At 39.9% G+C, this 15,457-nt stretch overlaps 1 protein-coding gene across 10 annotated transcripts in view; it reads left to right on the forward strand.

The window, feature by feature from the left end:
* The window catches only part of SCUBE1 (signal peptide, CUB domain and EGF like domain containing 1), a 305,663-nt gene extending 292,689 nt beyond the window's left edge, over positions 1–12,974 (forward strand). For all 10 annotated transcript variants that reach the window (XM_048825384.2, XM_048825395.2, XM_048825406.2 and 7 more), the window contains one exon: positions 4,818–12,974. In XM_048825384.2, the coding sequence (XP_048681341.1) occupies positions 4,818–4,970 (153 nt within the window). In that variant the 3' untranslated portion in view covers positions 4,971–12,974. The remainder of the gene's footprint in view (positions 1–4,817) is intronic.
* Positions 12,975–15,457: the final 2,483 nt, after the last annotated feature.

Consider the following 15,457-nt stretch of genomic DNA (forward strand, 5'->3'; position numbering starts at 1 on the left):
CCCCCCCATTATAAGTTGCACAAACTGGGTTTAATAATAAATAAAAACAAGGTTATTAAGTATAAAAGGCAGATTTTAAGTGATTATAAGGGATAGAAAACAGAACAAAGCAGATTACCATGCAAATAAAACAAAACACGTATACTAAGCTTAAGATCCTAAAGAAGTAATTTCTCAGCCTAAATGTTGTTTTAGGCAAGTTGCAGAGTTTCAGTAGCTTAAAGTTCCAGTTATTTCTCTTTACAGACTAGACTCCTGACTTAGTCTGGACTCAGCCCTTGCCTGCTTTGTCTCCTTTGTCTCTTCAGTTCCTTTGTCTCTTCAGGTACTTTCAGCTGTCTTTCTTCTTGGGCAGGAAGGCAATGGAGAAGAGTCCTGTTTGCCTTACTCCCCAGCCTTAAATAGAATTTACATAAGGTGGGAAGCCTTTGTTTCCAGTGGAAAAGTACCAGCAGTGTCCAAGGTGGTGTTTAATACTAGGTGACATGACCACATGACCTTGTAGTGTCAAAGCAACATCCCAGGAGGCTTCTCAGGAAGGAGTGAGATTAGTATTTTCAAGGTCTTATCATTTCTTCCTAATGGCCAATCAAGGCTGATGGTCTGTTCTCTGGTGGGTGTTTCCTAAGTACACACCCAGTTGTAATTGTTACATAGCCAATATTCCTAACTTTAGATACAGAAATGATACATGCATACAAATTGGATAATCACATTCAGTAAATTATAACCTTTCCAATGATACCTTACAAGACCCATCTTGCATAAAATATATCTCAGTTGTGCCATATCCATATCATAAGCATGGAGTGAGCAGGGGTGGGGCCTCAGATGGGCTGGGACAGGGCTGTGGCCTCAGGGAAGGGGCAGGGCGGGGAACGGGGCAAGGCTGTTTGGCTTCTGCAAATAGAAAGTTGGCAACTCTTACTGTGACAGGTGACACCTTCCAGTTAAGGCTCCTGAGGTCAGGTGAGGTCAATTTGAATCAGATACACTATGACCTTTAACCACTGCTGTAAATTGGTGGCGTTGGTTCCTGTGCATGTCAGTTTTGCCTGTCCATGCGCAGATGTCTGAACTTGGATTTTTTGGAAGGTGCGATCTGCTAAAATACCCACTGGTGTGGACTCCCTGACTACATCCCCAGGCCTCTTCCATTGTCCCCCTTCCAAAATGTTCCTCTCTGCTAGCTCAACCACTCATCATCCTGCCTTTCCTGCAAATACAACTCACCCAGACCAGTTCCACAACATACAGGATTTTCCAAAACCATTCTTGGAGCCTGCAGATTTGACCTTCCTTGAGTTCTTACAGAAGGGAAAAAACTAGGGTAGTGGCTGAAAAATAAAACGCTTGCTGTGTTTAATGTCAACAGGGGAAATAAACTGACTATTTGGGCAAAGCAAATGTCAAATGTACAAAACAAAGGAAATGAAAAAACAGGGGAAAACACTGGGTGAAATCCTGGCTTCATTTAGGTCAACGGGAAATTTGCCACTGACTTCAGTGAGGCCAAAAATTCACCCTTTGTTTTTTTTCGACTCTCTTGAATTGCGAAGAGGTGTTAACACACAATGTTAGACGAGAGGTCTGATTTTTAAATTGATGGTGTCAATTAAGTAACTGCAGTAAGAAGGCAACAATGAACATTTGTTCACAGTCCTGGTGGGCCAAGAGAACAGAATGACATCCTCCACTGTTGTTTGTAGGCCAGATCCCTACCTGCAAAGGACAGATATACTTGTCCTCTCTGACAGTGTACTATCGCTTTCTACCAGATGCATTGCTGAAGGTGTAAGGAAAGATCCAGTGCAGTCTACGACCTAGCAAGGTCTATAAAATGGGAGACTCCGATGATGTGACTGATATATAATAACTGTTTTCATGAAAAGAGGCCAGCTGCCTGCTGATATGAAGAAGTGTATTAGCAGGAATAAAAAATACACTGGCTCACTCACAAAGGCTGTTGCTCTGGGTTCATGACACCTTACCTCTCTGCCAGCTTTTGTGCTACTTTCCTGCACATCAGAACTGGGATAACGCGCCATTTTCTTCCCAAGATCACCAGCCACACAAGGTTCTTTATTATCCCAATATATAGCCGACCTCTGCAGCCCTGTATCCGCAGCTCAGCCTCTGCCACAGGTAGACCTACTTCTTGCCATGTACACATGAGATGTTTTCAGGGAGGTGCTGGTCCATCATCTTTGCCAACATTCCATTTTCCTGGACAAGGGTATGCCTGTAACCTGAGTCTATGAGGCCTTCCATTGACGCTCTTCCCAGACCAATAGATACCACATATGACTGGGCTCCAGTGTCATTCAGAAAGGATTCCAGGCCACAAAGCTGGCTGTAATAACAGCCCAGGTAATCACACTCCATTATCAGGCACATGGATGCTGGAACAGTTTGTATAGTGGGGGTGCTGAGAGCTATTGAACTAAACTGTAGACCCTGTATATGATGGAAATCTCTTCAAGCCAGGGAGTGCAGTAGCACAGCACCCCTAGTTCCAACACCTGTGATCAGGCAGTCTCTCCTGATATGCCCAGCCTAGCTGCATCAGAAGGACAGAAGCACTCTCCCTAGATTGCAGGATTGACGGGAGCAGCCCTGCTACAACCTGTGTATCCCCCTGTTTCAAGTTACTTGGGACTCTGTCCCATCAGGAGCTTCCCTGAAACTCCCCAGATTGGGATATCCTTTCTTCTGGTCTCCCCTGATGAGCCACTCCTGGTCTGCCAGGCCATTCAGGCCACTTGGCTCCTTCAGCTGTCATGATTTTCTGTATGGAATTAGTATCTGGGCATAACCACCAGGCAGCAAAGTGCCATAACCTCTGAGCCTGTGGGCATGCTCTATGCAGGAATGGTTCAGCCTTGAAATGGTGCCAGTACATCTCTGGAGTCAATCCCAGTCTATCCACAATGGCAGCCTTCACCACAGGATATGAGCCCACCTACTCGTCACTTGCCACTCAGTAGGCTGCCTGCGCTTCGCCCATCAGAAATAGTGCTATGGGGTCTTCACAAGTGGACTCTTGCCAGCCACTCATTCAAGGGTACAGAGGAAGGGCTGCAGGTCATCCTCTGGCCCCCAACTTTACCAGGTCAGGGACCAGGCAGCCTGAGCTACTCTTTTCAGTAGAAGCCAAAGTCCCCAGAACTCCATGGCCTAGCTGCTTCCACAACCACTCTTGTTGCTATAATTGGGCCTCTGCCACCACTGCTGAGTGGCAAAGCATCCCCCCTTCTGTTTCTGCCTGCTCTCCATCAAATCGCAGGAGGACAACTGGGTCTGCTGCTGCTGCTGTTCCTGCTACCACTGTAGCACAGCTATCTGCTGCTGCACCATCACCAGCAGACATATCACCTTTTCCATCTTTCCTGATTAACCCAAACTGGGTGGGGTGTCAGTCAATATTCACAGGCTTCCATTTCCCCTTATCTCCAGCGGCCGATCACTGACTTGCATGTTCCAACACGTGCTATCGCATGTTCTGACCACAGCACCCTCTTGCAGTATTGTATAGTGCAACGGCCACTCAGCCTCAGTTTCCCAGCTGGTCTTCCTCTCCTCCATCCAGCCCCCAACTCCCTCTGAGTTAGCCTTCCAGTTAGGTCTCTTACAGGTCTACCCTCCCAGGGCACTCAAAGTCGCAACAAATATGAAGCAACATAAACTCTTCCCATTCCTCTGGGACATCTGCTAGGCACCAGTCTTCCCCAGTGCCTGGCCCTAGCTAGCCGCCTCTCCCATAGTGAGAGCTCTACGTCTGCTCTCTGTGTCTGATTCTTCCAACTGAGCAGGGCTCTTATTTTTAAGCTCCTCCCTGAAAGCCTGTCTCCTGCTCCAAATGTCTTTATTTGGGCTGACTGGGCCTTTCGTAGCCCATTAACCTCTTCCTGCCTTGTGTGGCAGTTTGTGTGCCCTATTAGTCCTGCATGAGGGTAATAATATAGGGCCCATCATACTCCAGTGTAACTGCATTGGTATTACTCCTCATTTACACTTGTGTTCGGGCCCCCAGCCAATGTCTGTTGAAGTCTCTGGGAATATTTCTGTTGACTTCAATGGGTGTTGGATCAGATCCTGAGCGAGATCAAAACTGACTTAGAAATTACAATATATAGAGTGGGTTGGGGACTGCTTCAAATCATGCCAGGTCTCTGGTGGCCAATGTTCATTGTTGTATGCCTAGAAGAGATGTTGAGTTGATGAGTTCAGCCTTGTTCCTACAGAAGACATCACAAAATAACCACCAATCACAAATGGCATTTTGGAGGCCCAGTCCTCCAAGGATTTGGTCAATGGGATTTGAGGTCCCTCCAGCCCTGTCTCACTTTAGTCACGTGTAAGGTTAGACATATGCCTAAGTACTGTACTGACTCAGGGCATCTTACAGGATGAGGTACTTGGAGAACTCCGTGATTGACTAGGATGTGGCGACCAAACTGCCCTCTTACACGCAGACAGAAGGCACTTGTGGAAAGCGGTTGAGTATACTGGAAGATCAGTGTGAGGTAGTCTGCAGTACTGTTGCCCATATTGCACCCATTTTGTGGTTAACAAGATGTTTGAATGCATCAACCTGGCACCTACCATAAGCACTAATTACACATGTTAAAATGGAGAAGTTTGTAAACTGTCTATGGTATAATATGCAACAAGCAACATGGACTTGACCATGCTGAACCTGCTTTGCCGAATGGTAGCTTTTGCCAAAGAAAATCATAGTGAACATTGATTTTAAAAGTTGTGCAAAAACTAATACAACCAAAATATGTGCCTAACATATACTTTGTCTTTCCTAGGACAAGAAATTGATCAAAGCCCTCTTTGATGTATTGGCACATCCTCAAAACTATTTCAAGTACACAGCACAAGAGTCAAAGGAGATGTTCCCACGATCATTTATAAAGCTATTGCGATCAAAAGTTTCCAGATTTCTACGACCATACAAATAGCTTCCTAGTGATATTCAATTTGGGGTTATTTCCTGTCAAATATTGTATTTTCCTCCACAGTAGAAACATTTCCTAAATGGAAGGTTATTTTTTGGCAGTCTTTACTTTCAATTATATACTGAAGAATAACTATAATGTTTTATAATTGTTAAAAGCCAATATTCTGAATGGGATTTTTACTTCAAAGAAGAATACTTGTGGATCCTTGAGTGCATCTAATTGAAGATCCAAATTTGTGTCTGCACTAGTGTTTCTTCATGTTTCATTTGAAAATGTTTGTTTTAGAAAATATATTTTCTAAGCCTTTTCATTTTCTAGCAAAAATAGTTTTCTTCTAAGCAAAGAAGAAACCTGTTCAACCTGGTTAAACAAACTACCTGTTTTGTGATAGAAAGGAGTATGTAGCAAAAATACTATTTGGATTTTGAATTGCACTTGAACTTTATATTTGAAATTTTAGAAGAAAACAAAAATAATCTAAATTTTGTTATTTCCCATTTGTGGTTTTGTGGAGACTTTGTTCTAGTATAAACCAAAAAAGGAAAGGGGGGAAAAAAAAGGAAATGGATGTATAATTTTGTTTTATGGATTATACAAGATTGAATCCCATGCCCTATCTGTTTTATCTGCCCTATTGTAGCCTTCTTCAAAGGTCTACCACTACCTGTCCTGCTGCAGATACAGTCATGGAATTTTATATGACATTGGGTCTTTTTGAAGACTTTTACAATAGAGTGGATGAGAAACAAAGAAAAAAAAGTAGTCGTCCGTTTTTCTTTTCCTTATTAGAGCATCTAATTAAGTACAATATATAAATATATAAATATATACTTCTATTTGTGGGTACATTAGTAATATTATCTTTAGTTACTGTAAATATTACTCAGGCTTAAATCTCTACTCCCACGCACAGTATTTACTCGTATCTATTTGTGACTTCACTTAGATGATTAAATAACTTCTCCAAGTGCTTGTAACTTCTGTTTACCCCAAACTGAAGTGTCTTTGAATTTTATGATACAAAAAAAGAATAACTTTCACTTAGACAGTCTTGTCAAATATAAATTATTCGGTGGAAGGATGAGAGATTTTAGTTCATGTGAAAATTCATTATTTTGCTAACTACTTTCCAATATCTCATTCAGCAAGTGGTCATATTCTTCCTCCTTATTCAGGTACTCCTTTTGTCAAAATCAATGGGAGTTACTCCTGAGAAAGGAGCAATGAATAGGACTTCAGGAGAAATTAACTTTTACATTAGATTTGACATCTCTAAATCATTACAGAAATATACCTTTTTTGTATAAGCCAAATTTCTAAAGGGGAAAAAACAGAAATAATTTTTGCAATCCATTTTAAATATTTTTAAATTAATTAAATATACCCTAGTAGCTGGATCCTGCATGCCTTGGGCACCCAAAACTCTCACTTACTTGAGTAACAGATTCACACCTAAAACACCCATTAGCTTCATATGAACATAAGAAATTGCCATAGTATGTCAGATTAGTGGCCGTCTTCTGACAGCAACAAGAAGGTGCAAGAATCCTGTCATCCCCATCAATTCGCTGACGTAACAGTGGATTTTAATGAGAGATTGTATATTTTTGTTAGCTCCACAGCCACTTGATTTTTCAGAACTCTTGGAGGGGTACTGCCTGGGGTCTGGTGATTTGTTTCATTTACCAGGGAGGTTCACCACCCTCCCCTTTGTCCCCCATTTTTATTATCTAAGGAGAGTAGGTATCACCCCGACATCTCTTGTGGTGAAGACTGTGGCAAATACATCATTTAACTTTGCTCTTCTGCTGCTCCCTTCTCTTCCTGGTAATCCAAAAGACCTATGAATTCTCTCAAAGACTTTGTGCTTCTGATATGTACTTTAAAGATGTTTTGCAGTAATTTATATGCATATATTTTTATGTCTGGCTAATCACTCTTAAAACTCCCATTTGGCTTTCTTAATTCCAATTTACATTTTATCGGCAATAGTTTCTGTTCCTTTCTCCTGGCTACAGCTGAGCTGGATTGCCATTTCCTGAAAGATACCTGTTTGGTTTTAATCCCTTTTTTAATCTGGCCATTTAGCTGTTTGGGGGAGAGGGGAGTTGCCTTCTTTCCTGTGTGTTCTGTTATAGTGTGCTGAAAATAGTCTCCAGACTGATTTTAAGTTCTTCATTTTTAATTAAAGGGCCTTTTTGAGTAGCTTCCTCCTTTTTAAGGAAAATTCTCCTTTCAGAATTGAATGTCACTGTGCTAGCTTTTATATGATCTCTTCCTCAAGGGTGGTGAACTTAATTTTTTAAATGATCACTATTGCCTAGTAGGAGTCCAAGGATGGGTGTCCCAAGGGATGTATGATCAGTGCTAGGCCTAGTGCATTTGTAGAATGGAAAACCATTTGCTAACTGTTGGGGTGGGGGAGCTAGTAGAAATACTTATAATTATACATAGTTTGTACAATAAATTACAGTGGATCATACAAGAATCTATATAGATCACAAATATGCATGCATAAATCTGAAAGCTCAAAGACAACTAGAAAGAAACTAGTATTTCAGAGTGATGTGAACATTGCAAAGATGTCCCAGAGATTATCCAGAATGGTTGAATTGGTCATCATTACCGCAATCCAATTTAAAGATATTGGAAAACTGACTGAAATTCTCAAAAGAAGACACACAATTTAAAGAAATGAAATAACACCATCATTTCCTGAAGGCTGCACGTTGTTCTCTGAACTTTCAAACTGCATTTCTCAATTTAAGGAAATAAGTCTGGGTCTAATGCTGCGCAGTACTGAATGTCTCATGCAGACTATACGGCACCTAAAACCCCCATTCAGCAACTCACAGGATTGGTCCCAACATCACTGTAAAATATTACTGGCCTGCAGGGCAAATGATCTTTTTTGCAACACAGCACAAGGTAATTTCCCTTGCAGGTCAGGAATCCCTTTTCAGTGCAGTAACGCTTTTAGGACTTTCAGTTAAACTGGTATGAAGCCAGGACAAAGGCTTGTCTACACTAGGGAGTTGCCCTGATCACAGCCATTGGTGGCCAGCCAACAGTATAGCTGCACTAGTGGAAAGCACTAACAGAAGCAAGCTAAACTATGATTTGCACTGGTGCAGTTTACCCCAGCTTAAAATGGCTACGCTACACTGGTGCTTATTGCAGTTTAACTTGTCTACACTAGAGGTTTGTACCGATGCACCTGCTCTGGTGTCTGGCCACTAACTGCTGCAATCCCCAGTATAGACCAGGCCGAGCTCTGAGGATGCCCTCCATTACATGGATGCAACACGCATTGATTTGTTCCCAGGTAATAAAGGTAGAATTTGGGTCATTGACTGTGCTGTAACCAAGAGAACAATTTGGCCATTACAAGTACATAGCTGACATACTGAGTGTTTCTTGTGCTGTATATGTAGAAAATCATATATTTTATGTGATGTTTGTGTTTCCCCGTAGAAATGTGCCAGGCAGATGTGCAAATTTCTAATGAAAAAAGTTAGCATCAAGTGATAGATAATATTGTCTTAGCAGATTTGGGATTTTTTGTTGTTAATACAAGCTAGTTTTCATAAAAACGCATATAATATTTCACTTACATGATAAAAGTGAAAATTGCTATTAAAAATCCCCATCCAAAGTATGGTATGAATTTCAGAGCTGTGTGAGGGCTTTGAAAAACCAAGTTGGTGACTCATATTGGCAGAAACTGTCATTCATCAAATAGAATATGGTGCCACATTAATGTGAGTTGGGCTTCTGATTTGTGAATGTTTGTATTTTCATTAACAGCAGTCACAGACTGCTATGGCAGTTTGTCAGAACATGTCACCATTCAGTAATAGCAGCAGAGCAAGAAATGGCTTGTTTTGTAGGTGGCGATAAGCTATCAAACTTCGGAGACTCAAAGCACGTGGGAGAAATAAGGACATTAATAATGCTTCCCTCTTTGTGAGAGAGGCACCTTCATGATACCAAAAAATAAGAGATTCAAAATTGCAGGTTGCAGGTGTGAAAAAAATGGTAGATCTTACCTAAATAGAGAATACTGCATCTATATCTAGTGCGGCAAATGATCTCCCATTTATGGCTTCACGTGTTACTACAGGGCGATTGAAAACTGTATTAATTTGTGATGGCCTAATTCCATATCCACAAATGACCTTTTTTTGTTCAATTTGAAAATGTTCTTATGTTTAAAAGCTGAACACCAGTAGCACTTATTTTTTAAATCTCTCCTCCTACCCTAAATTCTGCACTTATTGTTTTAGAGAGGTGGTAATGAATCATCCCTAAATATTCTTCATCTCTCACAAAAACGACAGACTGAATATATTTTCTGTGATCTTGTAGTCTGCAATAATTAGAAGTTGCTTGATAATAATGCCAAAATCATCACATTTACTAATTGTTAATAACTGTTATGGGGTAGGCATGTGGGTTTCATTTGAGCACAGCCAGAAACAGGGCACTGAATTCAATGGGCCAGATCCTCAGCTGAGTATTGCCTTCAATGGAGTTACGACAATTTAAACCAGCTGAGGAGCTAACTCAGTAAGACTGAATTTTTAACTTTTGATATATTCTTTCATCCTACCATCTTTCCCTACATTCCTCCCTCTGTTGTACACAAACGATCTCTAAAACACTTTTTCTCTTTTTGCCTTATCTTTGTGTTTTGTTTTGTTTTGCCCCAGAGAGTAAAGTCAAAGCACTCTATGGTATAATTATTGGAGATGAGCCCAAACCACGAGAACACCCGCAAACTTTGTGGAAGTGTTAAATCTGAAGCTGGCTCTGTAATTTGCCACTCGTTCCAAAGCCTCTGACAGGTCTGAAGCAAAACCCTGTATTTGAACTTCCCAAACTTTAGGAAGTTTTGAATCCAGATCTGGACATTATGCCTGCTGCATATGTCCAGTAATTCTGTTTCTATGGGAATGATTGTGCTATCAGAAGATGATGTACTTTTATTTATTAACTCTGTCATATATCTTCTCTAGGCATGGAAAATCATGACGTAAAAAGTCTATTCTCCATGGGCTGACAGACTGTACATCCAAAACGCTGTTAGTGAGTCCTTAACAACTGAAGTGGGTTGGCAGAAAGAATTGAGGAGCTTTAAGTGAAAAGCATCCTGTTCTTACACTGAATCTTAGAAAGAGGGAGAGCCATATGCTGCATCCAATGAAATTCTTCAGTAATTTAGTTCATTTATCCCACCTGCCACATTGGATGCTAATCTTCCCTCATTGGTGAGACAATTGTTGGAAAATAGGTCTATCTTCCAAACCTTGAAATTTAAACAGGATCAAAGCTATTTCTATGAGCTACAAAAGAATGTTCTGCAAATCTTTGAATGTAATATATAGAATGATACAATACTGAAGAGAGGAACTATAAAAAGGCCCTGGCCCTGATTCTTCTCTCACACCAATTTTACACCACAGTAACTTCACTCACTTAGTGCATTTACTCCTGTTTTACACTGGCTTAAGCGAGAGGAGAATTGGGCCCAGAGTTTTCAGAGAGTCTGCAGTTTGATTTATTAGATGGCTTCTAATAAGCACGATTGATTTTTCAGTCCTATGTCATACAAGTAGGACTACAAAGAAGAGATTTTGATCCAATGTGGGCAAATTATCCAAAATTAAACTTCCAAACTAGAAAGGCTCCCTTGTTAATTTACCCAGCATATTTGAATTTATTATTTCAACCATTTTTATAAATAAACCAGGATTAACTATTCTGGATAGCTATCTTCAAAATAATCTTTAAGAGTGAAAGCAGCATTGTGATTCATAGTCTACTAGAACTGCTACATCAACTGGTCTTTGACTTTACTGATGTCTGGATTCTGAGTAACTTTTAATGCTCTTTTAAAAAAAATCTGGGATGAAATCCTGACCCCATTGAAGTCAATGGCAAAGCTCCCATTGACTTCAGTGGAGCTAAAGAGCCGGACCTACGAATACGATTACACATATTAGTCTGATGGTTTCGTCTAACTGCTGTTTCTTTCTTTAGTTTAAACTATCATTTGATGGGAATGTCAGTAACTGGGAAAGTTCTATAGAATCTCAGCACGTTGAGACTTTTGATACTTATTTAGATAGAGAGAATTTGTGAGCACTTGAAAAAAAAAATGGAAGACTTTTGTCTTCCACTAGAATTGTTTTTGGAAGAAGGGAAATTACTGTAAAATAATATGACCTTATTCCTCAGTTTTGGGCTTGGATGCAAAAGCAATCTCTCTCTCTCTCTCTCTCTCTCTCATCACACTTTCCTTAAGAACAGAAATGTACAGGAAGATTAACTCTTTAAGGCAAAGAATTGTTATCTAAGTATCTGAATATATACAATTCCAGTTTACTATTTCATTTATTTATTCTGTTTCTACAATTAGTTATTAATCTATAAAATTCATGTGTAATATACAACAATAAAAATGTACAGTGGCACCTTTCAATGTAATAATTTAAACCATCTGTATTCAGAATGCTGAGATAAGTTTAAATACATACGACCTTTTGCAGTTGGGTTTCAACTTTTGCTTATGTATGGCACTGATTCTACTTTTAAAGACAATAACTCTAGGTTCTATTCTATGGCATTTTAGGAATATTCAGTACATTGTATTTTAAATGACTGTAGTAAAGGAGTAACTTTAATTTAACACTTGCATTGTTTTCATTCAGTGACTGTAGCTTTATACTTCCACAGCATACCCAGAAATGTGTACTCTAAGAAATACAGCTGAATTACTTATCTCTAATTAATCTTCCACATTCAGGAAACCAACAAACAGCTCTGTTTAACAAAATTTTATTTTAATGAATGAGAAACATCTTGTCTTTTTTCTTGTTTTTCTTGTTTTTCTTTTTAACATTTTTTTAATTAAAATTATTTTGTAAATATGTTTTTTCTGCATTTTATACCTTGGAAATACTGCTAGTTTGCATTGACAGCAGTGGTAACTGAAATGTGATGATTAAAAAGTTACATTAGGGCCCGGGTTGCATTTAGTCAGTTGCAAGATTCATTGCTATGGTTAGTCCTGTTATTCCTGCAGTCTCCCTGGGATCATAACAAAGGTTTTCTCAGGCAATATAGCCTGCTAGTAGTGGTAGCAGTGACTATCAATTACCATTCTGAAGCGCTTACTGTTTTCATAACATAAAGAACATGTAAGTTAAAGTAAGCGTTAGCTTGATTAAGGGGAAAAAATAAAGTCCAGAAACAAAAAGGGGATTCAGAACATTATGCCCAGTATAGTACAGAGATCAGGAAAAGTACACTATATCTGTGTGACTTGGTTGCTGTGGAAGTGGTAAAACTACGCATTGGTCCTGATCTGTGAGTCCTTAATCAGGCAAAACTGCCACTAAGATTGGAGAGAGTTTTTCCTGATTAAAGTCAACTATATCCTTTATATGTTTAACAGGAACTTCTGTTAGGCTAGACCTGGGGGGAAAATTACTGGTAATATGATACTGGTTTATGTACTGTTTTGCTGTTTATAGATCACTGGGCATGAGTGATGATTTGAACTAAATCCTTGTAGCTGCTGCTGGTGAGGCTAAGGTTTACTGTTTTGCTGTTTATAGATCACTGGGCATGAGTGATGATTTGAACTAAATCCTTGTAGCTGCTGCTGGTGAGGCTAAGGTTTTTTACCTATGTAAATTATGTACAAACAGCTATTTCCATATGAATTGTACCATGTTAGTTAGAGCAAAGATAGTGAATAACTGTACAAAGTTTGATACTTAGAAAATAAAATACAGTGGTCTGAGCTTTACCGACATTTTAACAAAACTGACAGATTCAGTAGTAGCAAATGTTGTTGTAAATGTATCTTATCTAACTCTACATTTCCCTTTGCCTCTGTATAGCAATAGCTTTGTTTAATATGTCAAAGCTCAAAATGAAGCATGTAATAAAACTTTTGCTAGAATCACTTTCATAATAAACGTAAAATGGAATACATGCTCTCTACTCCTCTCATTCTTGTGCCTGGGCAAACAGTGCAGGCGCAGGCCGAATGCACAGAATAATCGGATGCGAAAACTTTTTGTAATAATGTCATTTTTATATCTTTGGCTAATCTGCACTGGTGAACAATGAGGCGCTTCTGATACGCAGACAGCAGGCAGAGTTCATTAGTGTTGAGCATCACAGACTTGTTTCTTACAGATAGCCTGCAAGTGGGGATCTCGTAGTGACAGGTGTTCCCACCATGTTTTCTCCATGGTAAACAAGCCCCAGATGTGCCACATTTACTCTTTTCATATTTGGGTCTTTGGTTACTTTCGAAGATGTGGGGGAGTGGGTAGCGGTCATGGCCAAGGGAGAGCCACATATCACCCACTCCAACAACCTTAGAATTTCCTTGCATAAAGTAATTCTGACGCTATCAGGTTTACCTCGTGTGGATTCCGACACTACATTTTCAGACTCCCCTCAGCTGATGAGTTGGCCCAGACACAGGCAGAGTGTCGATGAGCATGGCTCCTTAGGGATGGAGGTGCTGGCCCTCTGTGGAATCCACCCCAGATCTTAGGAGGCCTGTGACTTTCATACACACCTGCTGCCCGTTCCATGGAGCGGTGAGTGAGCAGGAGGGGAATCCCACTCCTGCCCCTGACATGATGATTTGGAAGAAAGGCCAAAAGTCAAAAGAGTTCCCCAGCCCCTCCAATCTTTATTCCAGAGGAAAACATGATTTTGCCCAATGTCATTTCCATAGAACATTCTTACGTACTGAAACAATGGGACTGTTGTTGATTTTGATATGTCACATGTATAATCATTATGCAGCTTCAATCTAGTGAACCAACACAAATTGCCCATCAATGGATAGCCCAGATGGTGAGTAGATGGTAAACTGAAAAGGAAATAGGAAAACAGAGCATCTGTAGGAACATCAACAGATCATTAAAAGATGTTGTAAAAGGTGTAAACTACCATCAGATATATGTAGTGTACTATTCTAGACTGAAAGAATGGATGTTAAATCAATTGAGAGATTATTATTATTAAGAGGCATCAGCTTTGTCACCTAGTAGCTGCTTGCAGACAGATTAATACAATTGCTGGAGGTTGTGGTGGGTTTTGTTTGGGTTTTTTTAACATTATAATAATTTATCTCATGTAGAGCAGACTCATGATAGTGGACATACTAGAATGAATGGTTTTCTGCTGATAGATAAATGCCAAGCAGTTTATTTTGACAACAGGAATAATTTCTCATGTGACAAAATTCTGCTCCATTGATTTTACTATGTTGTACCAAATTATGAATGGTATAGATATTATGAGCATGACTGACAGAAGTAGGTGCTGCATAGAAAGTTGCAAATTTATTATGGGTAATTCGCTGATGCTTGTTGTAATTTACTCCTTTACTGTGAGAAAGAATTGGCCTCAAAATAAATTAGTCTTTGAAAAAACAAAATAACATTTTTTAATACAAGACTTACAAGTTTATATTTTTCCCAACTCTTAGAGCTTGTCTTCACATGCAGTGCTAGAGTGGGGCACCTTCGGTGCCCAGTGCAGCTGTGTTGTGGTAGAGCTTTAGAAAAGACACTACGACACCGACAGGAAAGCTTCTCCCATCAGCGTAGTTAATCCGCCGCCCCGAGAAGGGTACCTTTCCCACACCTGAAAAAGAACACGCTGTGGCTCAAACCTTCTCTCTCTCACCAACAGCGGATGGTCCAATAAAATATATTCCCTCACCCACCCTGTCTCTCTAATATCCTGGGACCAACGGGGCTACAAACTGCACTGCATACAACTTGGGCAAGATACTTAGTCTTGCTGTGCCTTAGTTCCCCATCTGTAAAATGAAATTCTATTTCTTTTCTCACACCATTTGTATTGTCTAGACTGTAAAGTTTTCAGGACAGGGACTGTTTCTTACTGTGTGTAGGTGCAGCATCCAACACAATGGGGCCCCAGTCTCAGTGGTGCCTCTAAATGCTACAGTGATGCAGGTAATACTAATAGGATGTATATGATCCTCAGAGTTTGGAACTGGACCCAAACTTTCCCAAAGCTCAAGGAAGTTTGGATCAGCATTTGGATTCAGGTCCATCTTTAGACAACGGTCAGTCAGCCAGCAATCTGGTGTTGGATCATATTAAAGAAGTTCTGTATTAAAATCACAAATGAGCTTGATTCCCCAGAGTTTAAATTCCAGGGTATTACTAATTAAGAGGTCTCTTGGTTTTTGGTACTGTTTCTCTCCCTCTATGTGTGAAACTTGCAAGCTGCTAATTGCGTTAGTACATTCTAAGACAGAGTCTGCTCTCAAAGCAATTCACAGAGAGAGAGACTCAAAACAATACTCTAACAACAGAAACAGCACCTAGAGACTCCTCACCCTTTTGTTGTATTAACAATTGTGATTAAAATAGAGATAGAGGATGTATGTGGATGGATGCTTGGTGTGGATAATAACTGAA

Source organism: Caretta caretta, chromosome 1 (assembly GCF_965140235.1).
Source record: "Caretta caretta isolate rCarCar2 chromosome 1, rCarCar1.hap1, whole genome shotgun sequence".
Taxonomy (NCBI): domain Eukaryota; kingdom Metazoa; phylum Chordata; order Testudines; family Cheloniidae; genus Caretta; species Caretta caretta.